General features: G+C 52.6%; 10 protein-coding genes across 10 annotated transcripts; 3 read left to right on the forward strand and 7 right to left on the reverse strand.

Annotated features, from left to right (window-relative positions):
- Positions 1 to 137: 137 nt before the first annotated feature.
- Positions 138 to 1,414, reverse strand: PV08_05338 (uncharacterized protein; the record flags this gene model as incomplete). Its single annotated transcript, XM_016379682.1, has 3 exons — positions 138 to 493; positions 552 to 1,118; positions 1,231 to 1,414. The coding sequence occupies 3 exons, from the start codon at positions 1,412 to 1,414 to the stop codon at positions 138 to 140; spliced, it is 1,107 nt and encodes a 368-aa protein (XP_016235509.1).
- A 1,073-nt stretch (positions 1,415 to 2,487) lies between these two features.
- PV08_05339 (uncharacterized protein) lies at positions 2,488 to 4,906 on the reverse strand (the record flags this gene model as incomplete). The annotated part of the gene is made up of 3 exons (XM_016379683.1): positions 2,488 to 3,657; positions 3,707 to 4,738; positions 4,796 to 4,906. The coding sequence occupies 3 exons, from the start codon at positions 4,904 to 4,906 to the stop codon at positions 2,488 to 2,490; spliced, it is 2,313 nt and encodes a 770-aa protein (XP_016235510.1).
- Positions 4,907 to 6,758: 1,852 nt separating this feature from the next.
- PV08_05340 (uncharacterized protein) lies at positions 6,759 to 8,897 on the reverse strand (the record flags this gene model as incomplete). The annotated part of the gene is made up of 1 exon (XM_016379684.1): positions 6,759 to 8,897. The coding sequence occupies one exon, from the start codon at positions 8,895 to 8,897 to the stop codon at positions 6,759 to 6,761; it is 2,139 nt and encodes a 712-aa protein (XP_016235511.1).
- A 1,113-nt stretch (positions 8,898 to 10,010) lies between these two features.
- Positions 10,011 to 10,580, forward strand: PV08_05341 (uncharacterized protein; the record flags this gene model as incomplete). The annotated part of the gene is made up of 1 exon (XM_016379685.1): positions 10,011 to 10,580. One exon carries the CDS (start codon positions 10,011 to 10,013, stop codon positions 10,578 to 10,580), a length of 570 nt encoding a protein of 189 aa, XP_016235512.1.
- Positions 10,581 to 11,347: 767 nt separating this feature from the next.
- On the reverse strand, positions 11,348 to 12,133 carry PV08_05342 (uncharacterized protein; the record flags this gene model as incomplete). Its single annotated transcript, XM_016379686.1, has 1 exon — positions 11,348 to 12,133. One exon carries the CDS (start codon positions 12,131 to 12,133, stop codon positions 11,348 to 11,350), a length of 786 nt encoding a protein of 261 aa, XP_016235513.1.
- Positions 12,134 to 13,036: 903 nt separating this feature from the next.
- PV08_05343 (uncharacterized protein) lies at positions 13,037 to 13,513 on the reverse strand (the record flags this gene model as incomplete). Its single annotated transcript, XM_016379687.1, has 1 exon — positions 13,037 to 13,513. One exon carries the CDS (start codon positions 13,511 to 13,513, stop codon positions 13,037 to 13,039), a length of 477 nt encoding a protein of 158 aa, XP_016235514.1.
- A 1,111-nt stretch (positions 13,514 to 14,624) lies between these two features.
- Positions 14,625 to 15,946, reverse strand: PV08_05344 (uncharacterized protein; the record flags this gene model as incomplete). Its single annotated transcript, XM_016379688.1, has 2 exons — positions 14,625 to 15,352; positions 15,415 to 15,946. The coding sequence occupies 2 exons, from the start codon at positions 15,944 to 15,946 to the stop codon at positions 14,625 to 14,627; spliced, it is 1,260 nt and encodes a 419-aa protein (XP_016235515.1).
- A 1,667-nt stretch (positions 15,947 to 17,613) lies between these two features.
- PV08_05345 (uncharacterized protein) lies at positions 17,614 to 19,335 on the reverse strand (the record flags this gene model as incomplete). Its single annotated transcript, XM_016379689.1, has 1 exon — positions 17,614 to 19,335. The coding sequence occupies one exon, from the start codon at positions 19,333 to 19,335 to the stop codon at positions 17,614 to 17,616; it is 1,722 nt and encodes a 573-aa protein (XP_016235516.1).
- A 1,024-nt stretch (positions 19,336 to 20,359) lies between these two features.
- On the forward strand, positions 20,360 to 24,311 carry PV08_05346 (uncharacterized protein; the record flags this gene model as incomplete). The annotated part of the gene is made up of 2 exons (XM_016379690.1): positions 20,360 to 20,393; positions 20,446 to 24,311. The coding sequence occupies 2 exons, from the start codon at positions 20,360 to 20,362 to the stop codon at positions 24,309 to 24,311; spliced, it is 3,900 nt and encodes a 1,299-aa protein (XP_016235517.1).
- A 1,160-nt stretch (positions 24,312 to 25,471) lies between these two features.
- On the forward strand, positions 25,472 to 26,944 carry PV08_05347 (uncharacterized protein; the record flags this gene model as incomplete). The annotated part of the gene is made up of 1 exon (XM_016379691.1): positions 25,472 to 26,944. The coding sequence occupies one exon, from the start codon at positions 25,472 to 25,474 to the stop codon at positions 26,942 to 26,944; it is 1,473 nt and encodes a 490-aa protein (XP_016235518.1).
- Between the last annotated feature and the right edge of the window lie 896 nt (positions 26,945 to 27,840).

Consider the following 27,840-nt stretch of genomic DNA (forward strand, 5'->3'; position numbering starts at 1 on the left):
TCATTTCAGGAACTCCGTAGTCATTTCCCCAGCATCGGCAATCTTTGAAGCATTGTTCATAACATCATACCATAGTTCCCGGCATCAAGCAGTATTCAAGTGCACCTGTTCCAGGTCTATCTCGAGTGCTCATTGTCTCACCATCCCAGTTTTACTTCTTCTGCTCCTTCGCCACCATCGTCACCATCGAATGGAACCTCTTCGAAGTCTGGATCAGCATACAACCGGTTGAACCAGTCTAGGATACTCTTCCAACTTCTCACTATTGCATTCTCTTGGTAGAACTCTTCTCCGCTGGCGTAGCAATTGCATCCAAATTCCTTCCGCCCAGCCATTGGCCTCTCCAGCTTCTGAGGAGATACAAAATACGCCCTGGCCCTCAAAGACAAGAAGTTCACGAAGTCGGCCGGTGCATCTGTGGCTATAAGGTCCTGGATCTTGTGCTGTGGAGCCACCAGCGCGATGCCGGTAATTCTCTTCGACCACTTATCCCCTGCAGGCTTGTTAGCACAGGCGTCTCTTGTTGCCTAAGTCCCCCAGAAGACACTCACAGTGAGAGGCAAGATAGTCGACAACGGCGCTTCCCGGAAACTCGGCGCCCACAATGTCAATGCTCGCATCCTTGTGGACCAACTTCGATAGCACCTCCTCAAACATGAACTGTACGTGAGCCTCGAAAGTTTCGTTTCCAGGAACTCGATTCTTGACCGGGTCAAACTTCATCGGCTCGCTCACCGCGGTCGCTCGTGGCAAGTGTAGCCACTCGGAATCGCTCACGGCCCGTCCTCCCCCTCTGTACCAAAGCAACTGCGACGGATTCGCAATGATGATCCCGGGAGCAGAATGCTCAGGCGAAGGACTTGGTCCAGTCACAGCTGAAGTGACAAAGTCGACTACCGAACCAACGTTGATTCCTTCGTCTCCAAGGATCCGCCATGAGAGAATGCCCGGAGGCAAACTGCGCTCGCCAAACAACACTATCACCCTGTCCCGGCTCGCGATGCTCTTGGACACGACGATGGGAATGTGTTTTTCATCTTTGGTGGCTCCTAGTGGCAACCTCACCATGTCGAAATCTCGTTTCTCCAGCCGCTCTCGCACGATCGCGTATATTGCAGCTAAAATTCCACGAGTTCATGTCAGTCTTCGTCGCTATCACATCGGACGACAAGATCCGGCGGCTGGAGGACCACGTGCGCTAGCCTCTTCAGAGATGTAGCCCAGACTTACCGTTGCTGGCCTCCCTGTAGGCGTAATTCACCCTGTCATTCTTGTTGATAGAGAAGGAATATTTCGCTTCGCGGTTCTTGATCATGCGGATCTGATCGTGTTCATTGATGAAGAAGCCCAACTTCTTCAGCTCTGGCTCAAAGACGGGGTCTGGGGGGAGAGTATCTGGGCGACGGCGGAACATTTTTTTTTTTCAAAGTTCTTTGTCGGCGGCGGGCAGCAGCAGCCTTGGTTTTGGTGATCTTTCTTGCTCTCGTTGCCGTTGCCGGTAGATGAATACCCAGGACCAAGTTCAAGAGTAAATTGAGGGTACCATGTAGAGGCGGCGAGAAAAGAGTCAAGCTTCGAAGAGTAAAAGGTGAATAAAGTGAGGCTCCATTCGATGCTGAGGATCGGATATTGAATTTAGCACATACAGCTTGACAGGATGTGAGACAAGTCGCACTCAATGGCCTAAGCCTCCAATTACGCCAAGGTGAAGGGTACCCGGCACCGGCACCAGAAACCCCAAAGCAATTGCAAAAGCGCCGAGTTAATGAGTGAATCTTGAAAGAAGAAGAAATGGAAATGAATGCGGTAGATGTGTCGGTGAGAGCAAATAATTGAAGGAGAAAAGAGACAGGGAAGTGAAGATAAACTACAGGTACCTTTGACTTGTCCTCTCTCTCCGGTATTACGAATTGAAGGAACCTAGTAGCGTATCTTGAGTGACAGTGTTACACAAACTCAGGCGGTTACTATATAACCAATGTACATTGTTTGGGTTTAAATGCGAGAGAAACAACAAACAGAAAACAGAAAACGGAATCTACTCCGGATATCGCACAATCACCCATGTCACTATTGTTAAGCCATGATATCTACAGTATTTTGCAAACGAGCAATGCAATTCAGAAAGCCCAGATCTTGGGCCTCCAAATGTTGATTCATAAAGACATATCTCTCTCTCTCTGTGAAACATCAAGTCCATACCGTGCAATGCAGTTGAGCGTCCTCTCCCATACATACCTAATATGCACACAAAGTAACAAAGCCGTCCAGCTTCCCTTTTGTCCAGAACGCCGTGACCGTAGGAGCAGCATAGCTAGGAGTGGTCATCATGAAACATACAACCTCAGAAATGCGTAATCGTACAAAGCTTTGGCCTCAGATTAGAGAGCCAAGGGAGCCATCAGCTGCCTCTATCCAACGTTAAATCAAGGTTAATTTGTACATTTCCGAACGTGTCGAAAATTTCGAACGGTTGTCTCGGTCTGGTTAAGACCCTGCTCGAACACTACTACTCCGTTGTGAAGGGAGACTGCCCCTTGCGATGGGCGCGAACCCCTTTGCAAGGTCGAAGCCACCGTCTCCGTCATCATCGTCGTCGTTGTCATCATCTTGGGCTTCTGCTTTAGTGGGATTCAACTTGACCGATGGGACCGTCGATGTGCTGCGACCAGACTTGGTTTCCTTCTCGGCACTTGCGGTTTCTCGTTGTCTTGCTGCAGGCGTGCCGTCTTTCTTGACACTGGAACTCGAGCCAGGCGGCATCTGGCTGCTTCTCGCCGGCTTGCTAGGACTACCAACAACTCCATCCATAGGCGGTGGGCTGGAACTCATAACGTGACGATCGAGCCCATTGGCCCTGGGAGATTCCTCCTTGACCGGAGATATGTCGGGCAAAGCCTGGCCTGGAGTAACCGCCATCAAGCCTTTCCAGAACAAACTCGGGCCGGCAGGAGACGATTCAGGCATAAATTTGCTGGGAGCTACCAGTGTGCTGGGAGGCGCCAATCTGGGGTTTTGCCTGAGTGGTGCTGGAGTGACCATGCTATGTTGCGAGCGGTGGAATGGAGTGTCAAGGTAGGATGACGAAAGAGTCGGGTTCGCCGGCGAATGATGCGACGGCGGGACCGACGACGGTAAAGTATAAGCAGGTAGACCATTTCCGAGGCGAGGTGTCGGGCCTGGACGATGTGGCAGTGGCGACTCTTCCAACTCCAGGTCAGGGAGGGTGTTCTGGGTGCCCGTCCTTCGTCTTTGAGGTGTGATGGCTTCAAGGGCATTCACAGGCGGAGCCAGAGTTGGCCCAGGCGGGAATGGGCCCGGAGGGCCGGGAGGTCCTGCATTGAATGGAGGAAATTGTAGACCAATGTTCGGGGGCGGAGGGCCTGGCCGATCACTCCCATCGCGAGCGGAAAATTGGCTGACCATACTTGTGTCGTAACCTAGATTCTGCCCATTTGGACCTCTGAAGTTGGGATTGACGTCTTTGCCTGCCGCGGGGGAAGAAGGCGCAGACCCTCCACGGCGGGCTTGCTTCTTCCAGTATTCCTCACGGAATTCAGGTGCAATCTGCCACTTCATACCTTTCCCTGGTTCGTCGGTACGCCTAGGGACTTTTTGAAACGCTTTGTTGAGCGATAAATTATGCCGGATCGAATTCTGTGCAAATTAGTAAGGGAGCCGCAACGAGTAGTTGAAGAATACTGACTTGCCAGCCACTGTTTGAGTGACGATAGAAGGCATACTTTTCCGCAATGAAAGAGTAGATGTTGCTTAGGGTTAGCTTTTCCTCCTCGCTAGAGAAGATTGCCTGGGCGATCATGGTGGCATAACTGAACGGTGGCTTAAGGTCTTTGGCAGTGTCCCGACTGTAGTCGATATCCTGGTTGCTCTGCATCAGCATTCCGCGGCCGTACATAGGCGATATGGGGGCCTTGCTGTCGAAAACGCCTCGCTGTTGCTTCCCTGCATCGTTCGACGGTGGCGTGGTTTCTCTTTTGAAATCAGGCGGAGCCGGCGCGAGCGAGGGAAATGCCTGAGATCCATACGATATGCTGCTGTGCCTGGCCGGCTCAACTTGGATCTGGGGCTGAGGTACCTCTTCGCCCGCAGCCAGTGCTTTGGCTCGATCGATGAAGTATTGATCAATTTGAGCCTTGTCTCCCGGGGTGACAAACATCATCTGCGTGCCAGCGATTTCTATAATGTCACCAGATCTGATCTGCCTCCGCAGGCCTTTCTTGATCAAAACGTTGTTGACCCGCACACCGTTTCTCCCATTGACTCTGACGTGCCAGCCTCCCTTGTCGACCGGGTAATCAGCATCGTAGTATATTGAGGCGTGATGCCGCGAGACGATTTTGCTGGGCCCGAGATCGATGTGAACAGGAAGTACTTCTTTCAGGTCTGTAATAGGGCTCGAAGCACCACTCACGGTTGGACGGTCGTCCGGTGGCCTTCCAAAGTTAACCGACTGTTCACGCACGAAGTATGTCCAATCTCTTCCAGCAATCTTCGCGTACGCGGACACTTTTTGCGGGCTGTTGTTTTGTGGCTTGTCGTTGGAGTATTCTGCTGCCGCAACAATGGGATCTCTGGAGACTTGCAGGTAGGAAACCACAGAATCTACGAGGTCAGTCTGGGATAGTTCTTCTGTTTCGTCACCCGAGTCCTGGGCGGGAGAGAGTTCAGGTTCAGGAGACGTGGATTTTCGTTTGGCGACGGCGCGCCCTCCATTCACCTATTCCTCTGTCAACGAAACCAGATTTTTCGAAGGAGTTTGCCAGAAAGTGCCTACCTTGCGTTTCTTTGCCGACGGCCGCGTCGGCGAGGAGTCGGGAAGATCGAGTTCGGAGGACTCGAGGATATCGGCCTGCTTGCGACGGGGTTTGCGTTTTGACGGTGGCATCTTGGAAGCACGGCGACACAGCCAATGCTTCGTCGAATGTGGATGTCGCGGGGACCTAGAGTCGAGGTTATGTGGATGTCACGGATTTGTGAAGAAGGCCGACGCAGGCTACGCTGTTTGCGACGTCAATGTTTATTTCTGACGCAAGGATTTTCGCGGGAGGGACTCTGAGCGGAATCGCGGGATGGGATGAGATGAGAGGGTGGGACGGAAGGGCGCAGGCGACATGGGACATGAATCCCAGTGCTCTTCACTGTAGGTGGGCGATGAATCAGTCCGGCGCGTGAAGGGCGAGAAGAGACTGCGGGATGTTTCAGACAGTGATGTTGTCGGATGCAGCGCAAGTTGGGGAATGAGAAAGCAACCTGAATGAATAATGGTGACCGTGGTTCGAAGGCCCCGGCAGCAAAAGACTGCAGGAAACTGGATCTCAATTCGCGTGATCGATTGGCCGGTGGCACGCGTTGATCTGACGTTTTGGGCTTAATAAATAGGAAGAAGAGGTGGTCGGTGCTGCACCTCTAGGCTGATTAGAATTCTTGGTGACGGCGATAGTTTACGGAGGAGCTGATAACTAGGTGCCTACTTGAAGCCTCCTTGAGACGCGTAAATGATCGGTAGAGGCTCGAGTGCAGGTGCTGCATCTACAGTACAATAGTCTCTCCCGCACTTGATAAAAGCCGTTCTGTCGCCACCACCCTCGAACATTTTGCTGTCATCATTGACCTGCCGCTCCCCAACTGAGATCTGAGTGCACGGGTCAACGTCCTCTGTTTGTCAGCATCTCAGGTACGAGTACGAGGAGTCTCCTTGAGAAGCAGTGAAATTGCCTGGCTCTCTTGTATGGCCACCTTGGTCACCTCGTGTCCCTTGCCAGTCCCTTGCCTTCAACCACAAATGTAAACAAAGGACATGTCATGGGCAGTGATGACACTGGGAGTCACGCCCATGATTGTGTGACAGGTGCCTGATTTACATGTAGAGCCGCGGCCGGCGGTTTGAACCGACAGTTCGTTCTTAACCAGCACCGGCTGTCCATATCCTTCCGGCCATGGCAATCGTCCCTTATGAATGATGGTTCTGTTTTGCCTGGGCACAGAATTAGTTACTAGTCACACACTCCCCTCCGATTCCCTCTCGCTTACCGACTGCTGCCGATTGGGCCGAACACAGAGGTAAACAATGATGACGTCGATGGCTCGCCTCACTTGCTTCTACAGTACTCGGAGGGGATTTTGTCGCTTACGAGGTGTGCCCATCGCCATTGGTTGCACCTATTTGCAGTACAATATACAGCACCACCTACAGAACTACACCGTATATCGAGGCTCCTATCATTGCTTAGCTCTAGGTATACAAGTACACACATGTTCCCCATCTACACATCTTTTCTCTGCCAGACAGGCAGCGTGTCGCTGACTGTGACTCGGAATATCCCAACGTCTCCTGAAGAGCGCTCCCTGCATTAGCCCGAGTCTCAGCCCCTGACCTCCTCTTCGTAGCGACCTCCTGTGTCAACCCCAAAGAGGCCGGAAGAGACACCCAATACCAATGCAAGACCCAAAAAGACAGCAAATCTTGATGCCACAAATAACACCGTGCACCCATAATCCCTTTGGCTAATAATGTGCTGACACCTTACAGAATCTTTCTTTGTAATACACATTCTGACTTCCTGCGGTCTTCCAGCACCTTGCAATGTGAAATAAACAAAGGAAAAAAGGTCTCCTTCCATGCCCTGTTGGAAACACCGCGCGATAAGATGCGCTCCAATCCTTTTTGTCCTCTCCAATAGTCGTAGCTTCGTAGTGCCCTAATCCAATGTACATCATAAAAACGCCGAGTGTGAGTATTAGGCTTCGACCAAGTCAACACCTTCAATCCCGTAACCAAAGTCGATAATTACCACCCGCCCATCCTGACTCGTGCAGACGATCTTGCGATAATTACTCTTCGCCGATAATATCCAACTCGACGTCCATCCGTCAAAGTTGATCTTGAGCCCACCATCCTCTTCTGATTCTCCCTTCTTCGCATCCCACACCTTGATGGAGTGGTCGTAGCTACCACTGATGATGCGGGAGTTGGCCGAGTCGAGATGGAGGGATCGAACCAAGGCTCGGTGACCCTTGAGTTCTCTGATCCTGTTTCCAGTGATCGTGTCGTACTCATAGATGACCTGATCATTTCCGCCAGCAAATATCGTCCGGCCATTTTCAGAGAACTCGACACAGGCGAGACCTCTGTCCTTGGATTGAAATTCTTTAATGCACACTCCATCTTCAAGTCGCCACAGCTTGGACAGACCGTCGCCACTAGCGCTGGCCAACAGATTTCCTCTGACTTGTACGGCGTTCACCGGCCCACGATGCCCGACCAACGTCTTGAGAAGGCGGCCCGAGGATCTGTCCCACACCTTGATCGTGGTATCCTTGGAGCATGTAATGATTCGGGTCTTGTCAATGCATACATCAAGCACCCCAGCAAGGTGACCAACAAGCCGGTGTATAGGCTTGTAGTTGTCTTTGATGGACCAAACGAGGCAGGAAAAGTCCGATGAGCCTGTGACTAGAATTTCTTCATCATATTGGAGACACAATACCGAAGCCTGATGCCACATTGGGATTTCCGATGACGTGAGATCTGGGGAGGACACGTCCGCCTTGAAGAAGGGAAGCACTCCCTTGGGTTCGACCGCAACCGAAGCTAATTGCTGTCTCTCTCGCGGATTGTTGGGCGGACCAAGCTTGTGGATGCATTGGTAGGTGTGGGCGTCCCATACGCGAATAGTGTTATCGCGCGACCCGGTGATGATTTTGTGCTCATCAAACTGAGCACAATAGACACTGTCCTTGTGTCCATTGAGGTAGATTGCAGCAGCCTCACCGTTGCGCCAGCGTTTGTCGATAAGGGTACGCACTTTGAAAAGCTTTCGGTAGTCTTGCCCTGGTACGCTTTTACCTAGCCCAGCTGGTGGAGGAAAATGGGACACTCCGGTCTGCACCTTGCATCCATACTCTTGGTAGAAGATTCTTCTCCAGACGGCCTGCGACCTGCACAAATCGTACCATTTTTGAGACACAAGTGAAGCACTAATCAACGACTCCACGTCGAGGAACGATAAAATATTCTCAACAAGCTCTGTCGCCAGGACCGAGGCAGGATCTCGACATGTCACGTGTGCGCTGGCCGGCGACGATCCTCTACGGTCATGACTATCGAGAATGATGCCAATGCCGCTTTCTGCATCTCCTTCGAGCTTACCAGAGCTCTCTCGAGGCTCGTAAGGCGGCAGAGGAGGAGTTCTGGAAGCGTGAAAACGTTCGTTCTGAGCAGCTGCGGAAGCCCTTGCCTCAGTTCCACCATAGACGAGGTCGGATAGGATTGGCTGTCCTCTGCCCCGAGCGAATGGGATCTCTGAGGTGGTTTGCGCGTTACATGAGGTCAGAAGTGGGAGAGATGGTCGACGCCGCGCACTGGGGTTCCTGAAAAGTCGTCCTCGCGACTTGGGCCTTGTGGATGTAGCCTCGCGCAGATCCATCATCTGGTCTGCAGTCTTGACGGTACTCAAAGGTAGTGTCTTGGACTCCAACCATTCCTCCTTTTGTTTGGGCTGTTTGCTCCTGACGGTGAGCGACATTCGTCGGGTCAGCGATCGAAGCTCGGAGATTCCGTTCTTAAAAGACTGCGTGATGGTTGAATATCGTCGCTGATGCATCGGCTCTGGACCCCTCGACTCGGCAGAATAGTTCGCAAAAGGACCCGCGAATGGTAGAGTGCTATGAACTCGCCCAGCTTCCGCCTGTTGTTGGCTGAAGCTGGACCAGTCTAGCACATCATGAGTGGTGGCAGGCATTAGAGCAGATATAGGACGTTGGGAAAAGGTGCTCCTTTCGGGCGCATGTTCGTAGGCGCTTTTCGGCCTTGATAGAACCAGAAGAGAAGTCCTCCGGCGTGGGGCGATCGACGAGGACGCCTCGTCTTGCGACATGGTCGTCGGAGGGTAGGATGTGATGAATTAAGAGAAGTTATCGGTCGCCTGCTCAAACAAGAATGTGCCAGCCTTCTGGCCCTATCGAAAATGCTCGGAGCTCGAAATGTCCAGTCGGGGGAAGCGAGAGTATGGTCTTGCGCCCGCGCCGGGGATGCAAACAGATCCCAATGGCTGGTGTCTTCGTTGTGGGAAGGAAGAAAAGAGAGCGAGAAATGAGTGGCGACAGATGCGATCTTCGCCGTGACTAACGAGGACGCAACGACGAGAAAAGAGTGTTGGGAAACGACGACCCCGAGAGAGATGCTCTATTGAGGATCCGAGCGTTCGTATAAAAACTCAGAGCGGGAAAGAAAAAGAGAGTTCGGAGTGTTTTGGCAGGTGGAAATCGATGGCTTCGGGAGTCAGTACTAGGCCTGGGATATTGGAGTTTTTCTGTGGAGGTTTCAGCATCCAGCGAGGCCCCATTGGCGAATGCTCTGCACAATACTGTGCAAGTGGCCATGCAATAGCACGTTGTATTATTGTTGTACTATTGCTAGTGAGCGAGCCACGCAGGGACCGAGCAGGGACCGTTGCCCCCCGACGCCCCCGTCGTGTCTAAGCGGGCTAGTGAGGGCCCTGGGCTTCAGATCTCAGGACGCTGTTCGGTGTTTCAGGCGTGCCCATGACGTTAAAGCCCATAATCTCCCGCATCGTGGCAGTCTGGGCCCCGGCGATCTGACACTTTTGACGTTCCCTTCGCACTGGTTCGCTTGTTATCACTGCGGTTAGGGGGGGAGGGGGGGCGGCGACGCGACACGGCGCCAACTCTCATCCGACTAGCACAAGCACTGCTAAGGGCTTGCAGAACCCAGGGACACGGCTCGTACAATACGAGTCTTGGGTCCCGAGTCCTGGCCGCCTCCAGGCTCCCCAATTGCTGGCTCCCTGTCCCCAGCTCCTGTTTAACCGTCGATTCACACGCGCAGCATACGGAGTACCTACCTCAGGGAACCAAATCCCCTGCGCGAACTGTACAACTGCTACAACTGCACGCCAACTTCACCCCTTGCAGACGCCCCTCTCGTCCTCAACCCCCTTATCGGACGTTCTCAGGGCACGCGACTCACCATGGCGTCCATCCCTCTCCCGTACATCGCTTTTTTCCAATGGATCGAGCCATTCTCAACGCTCGCAGGAGCATTCTATGCTTGGTTGAAGCCTGCAACGTACTTGGAATGGACACATGCGCCGTCGGCGCCAGGGACATCAGGTGTACCTGTCTCGACTGAAGTCATTCTGCGCCAGCTTGGGAATCTCTTCATTCTCTTCGCCATCAATGAAGCCCTGGTCTTGAGAGCTACGACCGATCTCAAAGTTTGGAAGGCGCTCATCCTCGGTCTCTTGATTGCGGATTTTGGACATTTATACAGTTGCTACCCTCTCGGTCTTGCTTACTATTACGATGTCAAGAGTTGGAATGCAATGGCCTATGGCAACATACTCTTTGTCTACTGTGGTGCTTTGACAAGAATCTGCTTCCTACTTGATGTCGGCCTTGGTCGGCCCAAGAAGGCAAAAGCGAGAGCCAGAAAGTCTGTCCGGATGATCACCGAGGATGCGCCTCCAGTGACACCAACCCAAATGAACAAAACCCCTGCACAGAGCACGCGGAGAAAGCGACAAAACAGATCGGCATAGGGAGGTTCATGGACAGTGATATAGACGAGCCCCAGGCCTCTGAAACAGGGTAATAGCTGGAGAATACAACCGGTCAGGAATGGATCTGAATTAGATCACCCGCATCCTTCAACTGAAAGACAGCAAGTTGATCTATTTCAGCTCAACCCCCTCTCTGTCTTCCTAGCTCTCGGGCTCTCTTGCCCTCTTGCCCTCCTACTCCTCTCTCACACCTCCGTCGCCCTGAGCTCTCCCCACGCTTCTACCAGATCTCGCCGAGTCCTCGCCCGTACCGCACCAGCCCCCAGTCCTCGATTTCGCTTCAATTCTCCACCAGCTCCTTTAAGATCTACTCAAGGAGCGTGATGCTCTCGAGCTGTAATAGCGAGTACTGGTTATAAAGCTCCGATGGTCGCGCTATGTTCATCCATAAGATACTTTTCGTCCTCATAAGGCTTGATCATATTTGGAATCCACACTTTGTACCGTTCGGCTTCCCAGTGTGTGGTATAACACATTTTTAAGAAACGGCCAAGCGCGAGATTTTATTATTGGTCGGGGGTGCCCCGACCAAGGCGATTGCGCTTCTGGAACAATCCCAATGTCTATCCAGCTCATCACCCTTTCTGCCCGCCGCCGAACATATAGGCTAGCGTTGCTGAGGTGTTGGCCACACTACTTGTGAGAGAGACCAATGTCCTGCATTTTTGCACAAAAAGGGAAAGCTCTCCTCTCTCCCTCTCTCCCTCCCTCACTCCCTCTGTCGAGGCAACCGTCGATTTCCTTGCTCAGAGATCCAACAACACTTCATATTCGACGCCCACGCACTGACCAGCATTCACGCCTTTGATCAAATCATTCGGACAAGCACTCATAACGGCGACCACGTCCCTCTCGGCCCGTAGAACGAGATACTCGCCAGCCTTGCTCTGCGGCGGCACACACTCGATGCGCCCGCCGCCCGACTCGCGGTCTAAGCCGGACAGGACGGGGACGTTCATGAACACGTTCAGCGGATCGGGCGTCCACTCTGTGCTCACGCTGCCGGGTACGAAGCAGCCGTCCTCTGCCGCGCGTGCGAGCGCAAGATGCATGTTCTCCGCGCAACTGCCGTGATCGTAATCCGGATGACCCAGATTATGCATGCGGAACCTATCGCAGCAGCCGAAGAGCGTGTCGTGGATCCCGGACGTCGTGTCCTCGACCAGCGTGAACAACGGGAGCGATTTGTTGGTGTAGAGGACGTCGTGCGTGGTCGCCGAAGGGACCAGTTTGGACAGAATACTCCTCGTCCGCGAGGCCGAGAAGTACTGGATTCCCGAAGTGAAAGGGTACGGTGCTATTGGCGTGGGTGTCGTTGCCAGCTCGGCAGTAGTGCTGGACCGTGTGAAACTGGTCGGTATCTTTGTATCTGTATCTGTGTCTGGTCCCGTCAACGTCTCCTGCTTTTCAGGAAACACAAAGGCCCAGAAATCAATGACCTGCGTGCCGTGCGGGTTGATCAATTTGAGCCGCTGTCCGGATTTCAGGGACACATATGCGCCCGTCCGCGCGGGGATCTCGACCGGTGCCATTTATTTAGGTGCCTTGAAGATTTCTCTGTACTCGGAGTCGTTCGTGAGTCGTATCGGGGGATTGTGGTGAACTATCTGTTACATTGAGGGTACTCTGGCTGGAGTATCCGTAGTAGTCGTGCTGTGCTCTGTAAGATCAATACCACTAGTAGATATTGGCGGCCATCTCCTTCTGACGAGACGAGGCTGAAGCTCATTCGGTCTAGCGCCAATCGGCTCACTTATTTGTAGTTGGACCAGTAGTTGACGGCGTCTACGCCATCTACGCCAAAAACGTACACTGTCATGGCGGGCCACACAATCCCAATGGTCCCGACCTGTCTTATTTCCCGATGTAGGGGGACAAAATGCGATGCAGTTGGGAATATACATTACCATCTCAGCGGACGGGGGTTGAGCCAGATCTTGCGGTCCAACGCGATCCCACGGCGAACGAGAGGTGTGCGTGGCTCCAGAAGGGGCTGTACCTGTGAGAGTTGTGACGAACATGAGAGTGGCAGACCGCATGCCGGCTTTGGTGAAACACGTGTGGAGTCGTGTCGTCCTTGCTTGCCTCTGTTACCTGGAGGCCCCCAGACAAAGCCGTGACGACAGCCACTCGGTGTTGTAGGTCTGCGATGATTCCCTCGGGACGTGGATCAGAAGTACAAGTATAATCATTGTGCAAAGAGCTCAGGCCGAGGCGAATAACACTGAGAGACAGATTCTGTAGACCGCACATAAATCGTTCTGCCTGACAACGGAAGGACTACCTGGCTACTCTGCAAAGGAAGTACTTTACTAACACTGATTTGTGGTCCGGATGATAGAGTGGTTGACTACCCAGCAAACATAATATTGTAACTCAGCTTTGTGCTGGTTGGTGTTTGACCCTGCACGGTGTAAGAGTCCGACTTCTAGCGGTCATTGTGGGCTCCGCTCCAGGTTCTCTGCACCATCAGAGGTGACCGGGGCTTCTTCAGACACCTGCGTGTCATGAGCGTCGAGGTAGCAGCCGGCCTCGACGTTATTGCCGTCGAGATCGACGAGAAAGGCACAATAGAACGGAGGGCGCCTGGTGCCTGGCCCGCCGTGGTCGCGAGCCCCATGTCGAAGCCCGGCGGCATGGAACCTGTCCACTGCCTCGCGCGACGGCGCCGAGAAGGAAAGGTGAATCGGACTTCGGGCGACCGTGTTGTCATCGGTCCAAAATGTCGGCCTCCCCTCCCCCAGCACAAAAAATGGCGAGTGTGGGATGCCGCTGGAGAAGACAACCCATGCCGAACCGACAGCGAGGCGGTGCTTCTCGACGATTTTGATGCCCAGTGGCGCCAGCATGTGAGCGTAGAGCCGCGCGCTGCTCTTCAAATCAGTGGTGACGATGCCAATGTGGTCAAACATTGGCTCGATGCTGACTCAAAAGTTCAGAGTACCGTGGACAGTAAGTTTACTTGTATCAGGCCGGCAATGGATGCTGAGAAGGCCAATAATTCGCTAAAATCCGGTCAAAAGCCGGGGAGAATCTAGCGGAGCCTTGGACCGTCAGAAGAAAAGACTGAGAATAGAGACGGTCTTCGGATGCAGGATAGAAGGTGTCAATTGGAACATTAGTATCGTGAACAACAATTCGAGTGTATAGAAGAATAAGAGAGAAAGCAGATTATAGAATCTCAAGGTATACTCTTCGTACAACAATCCGCGACACAGCCGACCAGGATTTCGTCCCTCCAACCCTTGAGTCAAAGGATATTATCACTCCCTGGTCGCGCGCGAGTCTGCGCTGAGCAACGGCGACATCTATCAGGTAGGCACCACCTCACCGACAATATATAGGTATCTCTTCCTCACCCAGGTCGACTCTAATGTCTCGAAAGTGATCAAGCCAAGTTCAAGCAGAACGGCAACAGCGAAGGCGTTGATACTGCGGGAGTCTCGCTCGACACTGTTGATGGATGGAATGAATGGGCTTGATATACCTAGGTAGGTAAGGTACGTACTGAACTACAGAGGTTCTCGACTGCTCATCATTCTAGAGGGCTTACCTACCTAGTATGGGACATGTCAGGACCCTGTTCGAGTGATTTGATTCTAACAACCTACCTCAGGTAGGTAGGTAGGTATTTATCTCGTACTCCCCCTTACAATACAATGGAATGAACCGAGTACCTATCGTAATCCCCTTCCCTCCCGGCTCAGCGCTTCGCAAAGTCCGAGTCCTCTTTTCCCCGCGCAAACACTCAGTATCACTACATATGGAATGAAATCCCAGGAAAGCCCGCCCATACAGCACCCGCACACTCCACGCAAATATCCCTCTCGAAGGAGTTACTCTGTGATATCCCTGTGCGGCCCTGAATAGCAGCATACGGATCGAGCTCCGTTTGCCTTTTATCCCATACCTGAAAGGCGCGACGCCGAATGCGATTCCATTCACAAAAAATCCCAAGTGATGGCATCCCATCTAACCATCTTTTTCTTCAGAAATTGTTTTCCAGAGTGTAATAGTCGAAATTTAGTCGCTTGGTCCACCGACCCAATCCAACGCTGCTCCGACGAGTACAACCCCCACGCCCCAGATACCAGCGTAGCCTGCGGCACCAGTGAATTCGATGCCCTTCAGTGTGCCCCACAAAAGAACAATCGTTTCAGCGACAATGAGGTACGCCAAGAGTCCAGCTCGGCTGATAAGGGACTTTTGACGCGGCGAGTACCATCCCCAGGCGTTGTGATAGACGTGTCCCGCGAAGCCGGCTGTCGTAGGGTCGAATTCTGGCGTGGCTGGCACTGTGCTCGCTGCGGCTGTCGACGGAGCAAACAGATATTCCATGGATGCCACACCAGCGGGAATCAATGCCAGCAGCAGTATCGGGAGACCTCCTGCTCCAAGATGCGCCTTTTCGAGAGACCGCAGACCAGAGAAGTGCGTGATAAGCCAGCTCGGCAGAAAGGTCGCGAAACTAGCCTCGAGCAGGACAGCGAAGATCGCTGTTGCCAGTAGTGACGTGGCGACCGTGGTGTATGGATCGGTCAAGATGGGGCGGTTACGAAGAGTCGTCTTCGGCGCCGTGTTGGGGTTGTGGGACGGTGACAGTGATCGGAAGAGGAAGTATGGGACCGAGTTGGCCACAATAGACGAGAGCGTGGACGCCACCAGAGTGGTGGGGTGGATGTCGTAGAACAGACCGAGAAGAATGGTTTCCGGGGTTGAGATGAGCAGCGTCAAAGACGCGACATCGTATGCTTGATCCAGTCAGTCGGTGAATCGCAAAAGAGAAGTGTACGAAACACCGCGTAGAACATACCGTCAAAACCCGCTGTCCAATATATCCCCAACTTCAGAATCTTCCAGGCCAATAACCCTATTATTTCGGGCCATGCATCGGCTATTTTTGAAATGGCCTTTAGATCACCTACTCCAACCGTAGAGGCAGCTGTCTGGAGACCAGCTTCCAGAAATATGCTAAGAATGGCTACCCCCGCAAATTTCGCGTATTGATGCTGCTCGTGTGACGCAGGGGGGCTGTCGAGCTTTTTTGTGGCCGGAATCACAACAACGGGAGAGGTAGGAGGAGATGCGGTTGAGCGCGAAGCACGTCGTTTGCGCGCTGCTGTTTTTGTTGTATTTGCAGGAGGGAGCATGTCGCCATTGACAGAGTCTGATCCTTTGACAGCAGTAGTGGCGTCACTACTGGATGCAACACTGGCGGACTTGGAGTGTCGGCTTCGAGGAGGCATGCTGTCTGTCGCGGAATCCGAACTCGCGCTGTCGGTGGGGGGCTGTTCGTGACCCGAGTGGATGAGGGTGGTTGTGAGTGCGAGAAAGTCGTCGAACATGGAAGGATTGAGTCGAGAGTCTGGGAGACACGGCCGAGAGGACCAAAGGGAGAGGAAAGGCTTGCAGGACTCAAGTGTCGTAGGAATGAGGAAAAAGCAGTGGCTGGCGAGGAGCGAGATGTGCAAGCGGGAGAGGATTCAATCAATGAATGAATGATGGCACGGACGCGATCGTGACGTGATTGGTTCGGAAACCGATTGGGACACGCTACGTCACCCTTACAATGGACACAAACGCGCTGTGAGATACGAGCACCTCCCGACCTACTGGTATCTTCCTGGGTACCTCAAGTTCATCTCGTAGAGACTACGGTTACACAGATTCGAGAACTACAGCATTGGCTGAATCATGCATCTATATGTACATCAATTCTCCACACGCCGTCGGAATACACCCAAGAGTCATCCGCGGCTGAAAGGACAGTATACAATGACTTTGTTCGAGACAATGCCCGCTCCTCCATCTCCAGCAGTTCATGTTCTTGTTTACTACATCGCAATAAAGGTTGTTGGTTGGTCACACGAGGACATCTGACAAGGAAGAACAAACGTGCTCAAGAGCTAAAGCGCACAATGGAGGGCAATATCCATTGTCCTGAAGGACCACTTCATTTCTCATAAAGATGGTGGGCTCACCCTGGGTAAGGGGTGACAAGAGCACTATCCAAATAACCAAGTGAAAGATGGAATCAGAGAAGAGGAAGCTCTGCGACTCTGTTTGTATCGAGGAAGCTGCAGGTAAGCGACCTCGGTTGGATCTCTCCCTTAACACCCCCTTCCTATCGTCGACAACATCCAGCAAACCAGAAGCACCAGACACACCTTTATTTTCCAAGTTCGAGGCCAGTTTCACCAGTTTGTTTGTTTATATCACCCACTTTCGAGATGGTCTGAGAAAGGTTGGCGGATTGTCGGAGTTTGACTATACAAACCTGAGACTGACCTCTCGCGCAGTTGCTGATTTGTGGAAACCATTCCCTCCTGATCGCTCAGCGGCAAAAGATCCTTACTTCGCAGGCCTCAAGCTGACAACATGCGGCGATTGCAGAAGACCTTGTACCCTGATGCCGGTGCTTCCTTGCAAGAGCAAGCAAAAAGGTATCTTCTCTGGTTGCAAGAAGTATGTATGCGGTCTCTGTGCTGCACAATCCCAGCGGCACTATAATCGTTACCAGGACCCGGCTACCGAGCTCTACTACTGTAAGTATTGTAGTCGCGACAAGAATGTACGTTCGAGTCTCGGACCGTGCTTGTGTGGCTTCGAAGCACCCGAGACTGGCTTCACTTCAACTGAATGGCAATGCTCGCTATGCAGAGGTGACCAATATCGTTTGCAGACGAGGCAGGCTCAATCAAACCTTGAATGTATGGAAGGCCGTGGAATGCTAATCCCTCGCAGCCGTTACACAGACAAGTCAATAATGCACAGATGGATCCGGCACCAGCCAGACGAGCCACTCAGAAACTACTGTCCAGGTACCGGTTGTCGTCGGGCATGTAGATCCTTGGAAGGCGCATTTGCAACCCGAGGCAGTGGAATTCCGCCCTTGCCAACCAAAATGATTCGGCAGTGTGCGGTGTGTCTAGGGCGACGGCCCTGAGGTAAAATTCCGTTGGATGATATTGTTGTATGCACAAGGGAAGAAGTGGTCGCGGTAATGGTAATTTTAATCATCTTCTTCCGGCGTTTTATCAGGCTGAACCCGCATTTCAGTCGTACCAATCTCACGACCTTTGCTATCGAAATTGACAAATACGTATTTGCCTCTTTGCTCCCCTTTCTGTTCGATCCATAGATCTTTGAATGAAAGCTCCTTTGTTCTGTTGATGCTCTCAATGGCTGAAATGCGATCGAGTGTGGCTTCGAGGTATTCATCAAATCCTTCTTCGGCGCAAATTTCTTTGAACGCGTTCATCATCGGGACACTATCCGCGCGGACCATAGCGGTGCTGTCAATGGTGAAGATGTTGTCGTGGTCGTAGCTTTGAATGAAATCAGCCCTGGTCATAATCTGTCGAGCAATGTAGAGGGGGATCTGTGGCAGGATATGGCCGGTGTCGTCGTGGTAACTCGAGTCCATCTTCTCCTGTTTCTCGACGAGGGCCCTTGCAAGGACCATGGCGGCACTAGCGTATTTTTGCTGGTCCATCACGTCGTCATCCATGTCTTCTCCCAAAATGCCACACTGGTTGAGGAACCACGTCTTTTCGGCCTGGTTAATCTGGTGACACATGTTGAGCATGTCCGAGGATTTGGCAACCCGGCTGAGGAAATTCAAGCGTCCACCGACCAATTCATAGACTTGTTTGAGAATCTCGGGATCACGCTCCTGCTCAGGAAAGTATTTCGCTCGATACGCATCCAATGCGGCAATGGCGTGACCCTTGGGCAAATCGAAGATCTGGATAACCTCCATCCTTGTCGCGAAGCGCTTCAATCGTTCATAAACCCAATAATCATCGGAATTGAACACCATGGTTACGAGATTCGCTGCCGCCCATTGCTCAGCCCGCTGTTGCATGAGCTCTATCAAATCATTGCCATCTTCGTCGTTTCTTATAAGGTGAGCGCAGTTGACCACGAGCACGAGCGGGCCCCTGCGACTAGATTTCAGGCGAGACCCATCTCGGTGACACAAAGCGATCTTTTCAAGCTTGTTGAATGCTCGCTCAATGTCCAGGATGGCCGTGGTGTCACGGGGACCTCGGATGGAAAATAGAGATCCGATGTAGTCTTCGTGGAAATCGTAGTTGAGGGCCTTGCCCAGCCGAATGCGAAAGATTTCTGGGTCCGCGTGCGCTTCAAACATGGAGACGCCATCACCATTCGTCTTCCGCATGGCTTCAAGAATCATTGACGACTTTCCCGTGCCCTTTTCACCCACCAACAGGTAGTATCGACCCTTCGACTCGCCATTGATGATGCTATCGATCCTCGTCTGCTCAGGCCTGTCAACCCAGTGATCAGAATCTTCTTCGGACTGGTCCGGAGAAACTGCACGAGCTACAACCGGCGTAGCAAGGTCCAGCATGGGGTCACCCGGGGTGAAGGCCTCTTCCATTTTGCGCAAAACGAGAGACTTGTAATAGATGTGGTAAGAATAGCCTGCGAGACCAAGGATGGCAATGGAAGCAAACGTGGTGGCGGCGGACTCGAATACTTTGGCGGCAGTTTGGCCAAAAGGCGACTGATGCTGCCCTCCGGACTGCTTCTGGTTCCCCTTGTGCTCTGCATCGTCTTCATCCTGCCCTTGACCTGGAAAGTTGCTGGTAGGTCCCAACTGAGACGCATGTCGAACAATATTGATGCTGTTTGGCACTCGACGCGCATCCATGTACAGGCGATTGCTTCGGGCAGTTGCGCAAAGCCTTGATACGTTTAGTCTCATTCTGGCTTTTCGCGCGCGCCACCAAACTTAATTGCAGTTACCCCTTTCGCTGGTGGTCGTGGATCGAGGCGCATAGATCAGAATTATTTCCAGTATCCAAAGCAGAAAATGCAAAGAAAGATTACAACGGTGTGGAAAGAAGTAATGAGCGACTTTTGAGGTAGGATAGCAAACCAAAGACTAATTTAATCAATGCTGGGTGATCAATAAGGGATGGGACTAAAGTTACAGCTCTTGTTATTGCTCCGTAAAGTCTTGGGAGACGCTTACAATCCTGCTCACGTGCTCCAGCCAAGAATCCTCAATTTTGTCCCCTACTGGACACTCGTCCTCACCCGTCGCCATGAAGAGTAGGTGTTGGCAGGATGAAAATGAGAGCAAGGTGGCACTGAGGCAGTCGATCGAGGTTCCCTCGAGAGGTAGGTGACTGGGATGTTTTATGTGCAGATACAGAGGCCAGCGCACTCGATGATGGCAGCTTTATGGAGAGGGACAGGAGTATCAAGATCTTTACTTCATAGTCTCCCACTCTCTCTCTCATACATACTGTATAGTAGGTGTCCACGAGCGGATCCCGCACAGTGAGGCTTTTTACCTGGATCCTCATCCGCATGCAGCGACTCGTACTCCACGCTCCCCGTTCTGCTCCTAGTCATCGTCTCAGAGTCATAGACTCAATAGTTACGACTCTTCCCGCGTCTGCTCTTCTCCCCGTGAAATTTTCTTCGCCTCGGACTCTGCTTCCTGCCCTCCGAGCGGCCAATCACACAGCGTCCATGGTTCTCCGCGCCGAATGCTAAACACCAGCATTATTTGCTTCAATTTGTTCTGCTGAATTATTGCCAGAAAATTAATCTCTTCGAGCCAGCTTTGCCAGGTCCTCGTTTGCCAGTCTTGTACATTATTCCCGTCGTCGTCGCCCGGCCCCTGTATATTACCCTCTCTTTGTCATTCCTTTCCGCTTGACACCGGCTTTCTCTTCGTCCTGATCTATTCTCCTGTGCTCATTCTCCAAAAATTCCTAATGGCTTCCAATGGTGACGTACAGGCAAAACAAGGTCGGCCAGCCCTGCTGAGGACATGTGGATTGTGCTCTGACAGCCTCAATAGATGTAACAGATACACCGAAGACCGAAGATGCCTCTTTACCTCTGACCAACGGGACCAACGGTCACGATCACGACCATGATCACCACGATGACCCCAATGCTGGTGCATTGTTCCAGGTCACCGTGAAGCTGCCTCACAAACCCTATAAACAACAGCTCATGGTAACGCATCAGGAGCAAGTCCAAGATGTCCGTCAATCCATCGTCGAGACTCCCGATACCTTCCAGTATACCTGTTTCCACCTCGAGCACAATGGCCTGCGGATCAATGACTTTGTGGAGCTCTCCGAGGTGAAGGACCTCAAACCCAATGATGATTTGACACTCGTTGAAGATCCTTATACAGAGAAAGAGGCAAGATTGCATGTGATTCGGATAAGAGAGCTCATCGGAGCCACTGGAGACCGATCCGACCAGCTCCATGGCATCTGTGCTGGGCTCTCTTTGCACGATGAGAAGTTTGGTTCTGCCCAGGCACCTTTGCCAAAGCCAGAGGATAATCCCTTGGCTGGTTACGAGGTCGACGGCAGACCGTCTCTGGATGCTGTCCTTCCCACAAAAGAGGATGGGCTGCCCAAGACGATCAAGTCTCTGTCTGTGTCACAGTGGAACCCACCCCCATACCATCTGCGGCAAAAGGGCCATCTCCTGTATTTGCAGCTTACAACTAATGAAGGGGAGCAATACCAAATAACTTCGAGCGTATCCGGTTTCTTCGTCAACAAATCGTCAAGCAACAAATTCGACCCCTTCCCCAAGTCAGCACCAAAGAATTACAGTGCGCACTCGCTGCTCACTTTGATCTCTCTCCTTTCGCCGTCCTTCAACGATACATTTGTTGAGCTGCAGAAGATCAACGGCAGGAAGGATCTGTTGACGACCTTCCCATTCCAGAATGCCATTCCAGCAAACCCATGGCTTGTACCGGGATCATACGCTCAGAGCACACATCATCAAGCAGATCCTACACGGTCACAGGAAGCATACCTCATTGGCGGAGCCGATGGAGCCGAAAATCTCCGCGATTGGAATGAAGAATTTCAGACGACACGAGAACTCCCACGCGAGAACCTGCAAGACCGAGTTTTCCGGGAACGTCTGACCTCGAAATTGTTCGCCGATTACAACGATGCAGCTGCCCGGGGTGCTGTTCTGGTTGCCCGAGGTGAGGTTGCACCTTTAAATCCTACCGAAGGCCGCGATGCTCAAATCTTCATCTACAACAACATCTTTTACTCTTTCGGCGCCGACGGCGTCCAAACTTTCGCCAGCGAGGGTGGAGACGAGGCCGCTAGGGTTGCTGTGGGAAAGGATGTAGCTGGTGTCAAGGCCGTCAACCAGCTGGACATCAACGGGCTATTTACTCCCGGTACTGTGGTGGTCGACTACCTCGGCAAACGTATAGTTGGACAGAGTATCGTCCCGGGAATCTTCAAGCAGAGAGAGCCAGGTGAGCATCAGATTGATTATGGTGGCGTCGAGGGTCGGGACATTGTCACCGAGAACGAGGCTTTCGTACCCGTTTTCGAGAAGCTGTCCAAATCACTTCACGTCAAGAAGCACGCTGTCTGGGACAAGGATGGCAAGCGACATGATCTCGAAGGTAGTGTCGAGACCAAGGGTCTCCTGGGCACCGATGGCCGCAAATATGTCCTGGACCTCTACCGTATCACCCCCTTGGATGTCGCTTGGTCAGATGAAGTGGAGGTCGACGGTGACAACAAGTACCCGCATCGCATGTCTGTTTTAAGGCTGGAGCTTGTGGAGGCATATTGGCGCATGAAGATGCAAGAATACGTGCGCGCCGAGGTTGAAAAGAGGCGGAACAACAAGTCAAATGGCCACAGCGACGAGCAGAAGAAACTGGAGTTCGCAGAGCCCAATGGACATACTGAAGAGGGTGAGGCCAAGGAGGAGGGAAGCACCGCAGCAGAAGGTGACGGCAAAAATGACGCCGCCGGCTTGGAGCAGGAAAGAGTCGATATCTCGAACTTCAATTTCAGCCTCAATCCAGACGTCTGCAGTGGGCAGGAACCACAAGGTGAAGAGGAGAAACAGGAATACGCTGACGACGAAAAGAATGTCCGTGCAGTCTGTGATTTCCTTCGCAGTAAAATCATTCCAGACCTCATCACCGATCTGCATGATGGTGATGTTGGTTTCCCTATGGATGGCCGGTCTCTGTGTCAGTTACTACACAAGCGTGGCATTAACATAAGGTATCTGGGCCGACTAGCCAATGCTGCAAAGGAAAAGGGTGCCCGCCTTCAAGCCTTTTCTCGGGTGGTATTGCAGGAGATGGTGGCGAGGGCTGCCAAGCATATCATCAACGGGTATTTGCGACATTTGCCCGCTGTGTTCGCCGCTCCATGCATCTCACATCTGCTGAACTGCCTGCTAGGCGCAGAGATGAACTCTAACCCCCGACCGGAGATCGAGGAAGATCTACGAGCCTTGTACCCCGAAGGTGATTTCTCTTTCGAGCAGATGAACCCAGTGAAGCTGCAAGCTGAGGTTGAGAAGCAAGTGAAGATGAGGTATAGGCATGATCTTGAAGCAGGGTGGCAGTCATCGATTCAACCACTACCCCTTCTCAGGGAAGTGAGCTTGAAGCTTGGATTGCAGCTTGTTGCGCGAGAGTACTCGTTCAGCAAAACCGTCCATTTGTCACTCGACGCATCACCTGCTCGAAGCAGCAGTGACACTCGCTCCAATGACGGGGCGACACAAGAGACCGCAAGCAAGAAAAAGAAGAAGACCAAAGGTGGCGAACCAGTACAGACCAACGGTGCTGCGTCAAAACCGAATACTACGTTCATCCCAGACGACATTCTCAACATCGCACCTGTCGTTAAAGATTCCACTCCAAGAAGCTCTCTTGCGGAAGAAGCATTGGAAGCTGGTAAGATCTCTTTAGCACAGGGACAAAAGCAGCTGGGCCAGGAACTCGTCCTCGAGTCCCTGTCCTTGCACGAGCAAATCTACGGCATCTTGCACCCAGAAGTTGCCAAGATGTACCACTCTCTGTCGACGATTTACTATCAGACTGACGAGAAAGAGGCCGCAGTCGAGCTCGCGCGCAAGGCTGTCATCGTCACCGAAAGGACGTTGGGAGTAGATTCGCACGATGCTATATTGGCGTACTTGAATCTCTCCCTCTTTGAGCATCATGTCGGTAATACCAAGCAGGCCCTGAAATATGTCAGGCATGCGCTCGACGTGTGGAAGATCATCTTCGGACCCAGTCATCCAGACTCGATCACTACGATGAACAACGCGGCTGTCATGCTTCAGTCTTTGAAAGAGTACTCTGAATCTCGAAAGTGGTTTGAAGCTTGTTTCACCGTCTGTGAGGGCCTGTTCGGACGGCAGTCCATCAATGCAGCCACCATCTTGTTCCAGCTTGCACAGGCATTGGCCCTTGACGGAGATGCCAAAGGTGCTGTGAACAAGATGCGGGAGGCATACAATATCTTCTTGGCCGAGCTTGGACCTAGCGATCGGAATACCAAGGAGGCAGAAAGCTGGCTGGAACAGTTGACTCAAAATGCAGTTTCCCTTGCTAAGCAGGCAAGAGCGCTCCAGACACGGAAACTGGCCGGCATTCGCCATCTCCCTCGCATGGGATTGGGAACTCGACTTCAACCACAAAATGCTAACAGCGCTGCGCCGAACACAGGCGCACATACCGCTGCCGCAGAGCCAAATGTGCGCACTGGCACAGGAAATGTTGCGCTTGACTCCAGGAGTATTGACGAGCTGTTGAGATACATTGAAGGCAACGACACTTCAAGCAGCCCCCGGTCGAAGCAGAAGAAGTCGATGAATCCCAAAGCGAGAACGGCCAGAAAAACAGCGGCAGCGTAGAAGAGCAACGTTGCGGATTTGCATGCGACATGAGACCTCTGAAGATCTTTCCAAAATGTTTATTGGAGCTTGGCTTTGCAGATGATCTTTTGTCTCTTGTCGCTATTTTCATTCAAGTTGGCTTTTTCTTTGCATTGAAAAAAAGCATTTCGAAGACTTATGACATATCAATCTCCCCCTCTTGTGTTAGTACTTACGGTGAATCATGTATGAGTATTTTGCAGCACATCGGGCCACCGGGGATGGGGAAGCATTGACCAGGCGCATCGACACCTGTGTCAACAGTGCGAATTGGCTGGAAATCTCGCCAGGTATGGGATATACCAGACCTTCTCCTCCGACAATCGTCGTGAGTGAGCATGCCGATGAAGAATCGAGCCAGGTAGATGTGAGTGGATGTAATAACAAGATTTCTCAACTCCAGAAATGCCCTGTCTGTCTTTTTCTCCATGTGACCTGAGACTCTTCACGGGATCTTGCCTTGTTGGTCCATGTGCCTCGCCGTCGAGTGGTGGGTGAACAGGGGCTGGTCTGTGGGCCAATTGCCGAACTGTCTGGACCTTATCAAGCGCACATACTGTGCGGATAGGGAGCGATAGTCCTCGCAGCTTAGACGTCGATTGGTCAGCGTGGCAATGGAGACGGGCTTTGTCAGCGTTGCAAACATCGACTTCCAGAACAGGTCGAATACGAGGTGGTTTACAAATCGCGATCCCCCTCCAGAAGCCGACTGACTGATCTTTACCTCACAATCGTGACCTTTCCATCACTGCGCTCGGCTCGACATCTGCCTGAAGGACAAGCCGGACCCTGAATCACGACTCTCTTGTTCTGCAGCTCGAAAAGGGTCACCACGCTGGGAATCACAGCACGTGGCTTGGAGGACAAAAGATCAACTTCACTTTTGCGTCCGAGGCCACGTGCGGCTCTGAACAGTTGTCCAGGTTGTCGATTCTTGAGTTTTTCCCTCTCGCAATTTACGTAACTTTCATTCCCAGTGTGATTCAGCCAGTCCTATCTCGCTGGTCCCCTTGCCCAACGACAGGCGACCAACACTCTAATCACATCTACACTCTGACCACGAAGATAAGGACGACCACTCGTGACGAGCGAAAACGTCTGTTTTTCGTCTTGGTTTTGTGCCAGAAAGTGCTCCGGAAATGGCCACGGCAATGACGATGCATATGCCGTCCAGCAGAACCAGACCAAAACCGCCAGCTCGAGTGAACACGTCCACGACTTACACCCTCGCGCACACGGCACAGTGCAAGCTCAGACTGGCCGCGAAGCGAACCGATCGGGACTTGCGGTTCATTCTCGGCCATGCGTTCACGCTGGACAACCTCATGCTTCGGATCGTGGAGATTGAGAATCGCCAAGCGAAAAGCGCTTTCGCCGAAGGTGTCGGCAAGAAGTCCAGGGAAGTGAGCGACGCCGAAGACCATTTTGACTGCTCATTGGCAAACACCAAGACGGCGACGGCCCCGAGTACCAAGGAGCATCACGATGATGGCGATTTTGACTGTTCACTGGGAAACCCGGACACCGCAGCGACTACCAAGGAGAAACACGAGGATAGCGACTTTGACTGTTCGTTGGCACACCCCGACACGGCCCCGACCACCCAGGAACAGCACGATGACGGCGACTTTGACTGTTCGCTGGCACACCCGGACACGGCCGCGACTGCCAAGGGACAGCACGATGGTGATCACGACGATGATGGGGAGTTTGATTGCACCAAGGCACCACCACCTGAGCACGACGATGACCACAAGGTTTCCCAACGCTCATCTGCTCTCGGAGGCGGAGGAGACGAAGCGTCTGCGCCTGCGGGTGGAAGGAGGATCAGTTTCCAAGATAACAACGCGCGACCGTCCAAGAATGGATATGGTTATGGACACGAGTCCGGCGGGTCACGGTCCCCGAGAAAAGGAAGACGGTCGCCGTCGCCGCAGCCGCAGCATCTCGTGTTCCCCGCCGGCCTCAGCGACGACTCTGATGACGGCACTTCGAGCGACGACTACGAAGATCCCGAGCTGATGGCGTACGACTGCGAGGCAGCGCCGCCCGTGCCGGAGGAGAAGAAGGCGATCAAAAGGGCCAAGCAGGCTGGGTCGAAGAAGGCGCGCGATGCGTATGTCGACGAAGAGGACGCCGCGCTGGAACTGGCCGACGACGAACTCGACACCAACAACAACACCGACGTCGACGAGGACGCAGACAGCAGGCTGGCAGACAACGTGAAAGGTGCACGTTTCGGCCTGGGTGATGATGGGGAGTATGACGATGACGGTGACGATGACGATGACGGTATGCCAGGCTTGACCAGGTTCCAAAGCGCGAGCGCAAGACCACCTAGGATGATTGAAGACGTGGAAGGCGACGACGACGACGACGATGACGATCATATTGGACCAGACTCGCCTCCACAGTTGCCTGCCGACGTCGACGTGCGCGAAATCATCGCCGGCGAGAGAGACGAGGAACTGACGGATCTCTATGAGAAAGTGAGACGGTGTGCGTGTCACGGCAACCGAGACAACGTGGGCGGGAAAGCCGAGGGGATCTGGGATGTCCCTGTCGAGAAGACGGGCGGGAAAGTGTTGGCTGTCGTTGCTGTTGCCGCTTGAATGTCGTTTCTAGACGAGACGAGACGAGACGAGACGAGCGAGCGAGCGAGGAAGTGAGCAGAGTGTGCCGCGGGTGAGCAAATGCATGCATATTAGCCAGATGGTACTACAACGACCACGACTGCGGCGGCGGCGACGAAAAAAGACCAGGTACTCTAAGCCCCCTACTTGCCTACCTACGCACCTAGGTCCCAAGGTATGTACTGTAGGTAAATAAGTAGGCAAGTAGGATAGGTATTTGAACTACGGAATCAGGAGCCCGAGGACGGAGGATCCATACAGAACGGACCGAGCCTGAAAATGAAAAGCCGAATCTCTCCATGTCTCGTATCTACCTATCCCGTACTTGGTCGTCTCACCCTACACCTACATACGGATTCTCCGTAGTTTCACTCGCTCATCAGTTGATGAGTACTTTATAAAATGTCATCGATCAAACCCGTGGATCTTCTTGTTCAATCACCAAGAGCCCTGACCCCTACCTGGTGGCTCAGGTCAAAACTACATGACTGTATGTGGTGGACGTCCATTCACGTAGGCGAGCAAGGAAGCAAGGAGGGCACGCGAACCCACAAAAACACACGCACAGAGATGAGGAATGCCTTTGGCTTTAGGATTTACAAAAGACAGCTTCGACGAAGTCCACCTGAAGTCTCACTATATCTATCGGCCCAGCTTGATAGGTGGCTCAATGTCCTCCTCTACGACGCTGATAATCATGGGCCAGGCCCCCTGTTGCATCGTCGACTTGTTGGAAAACGCGCACGCGTGCAAAATTTGGTAGCATCCTCCTGTTTGTGCTCCTCCTATCCAATTTCCAGCATTGCCACGACTTTGCCAGAAAGCTCGCAGCACTTGTCCAGAATCTTCCACCAAGAAAACTGCAACACTTGACA

This window comes from Exophiala spinifera (assembly GCF_000836115.1).
Source record: "Exophiala spinifera strain CBS 89968 unplaced genomic scaffold supercont1.4, whole genome shotgun sequence".
In the NCBI taxonomy this organism is placed as follows: Eukaryota; Fungi; Ascomycota; class Eurotiomycetes; order Chaetothyriales; family Herpotrichiellaceae; genus Exophiala; species Exophiala spinifera.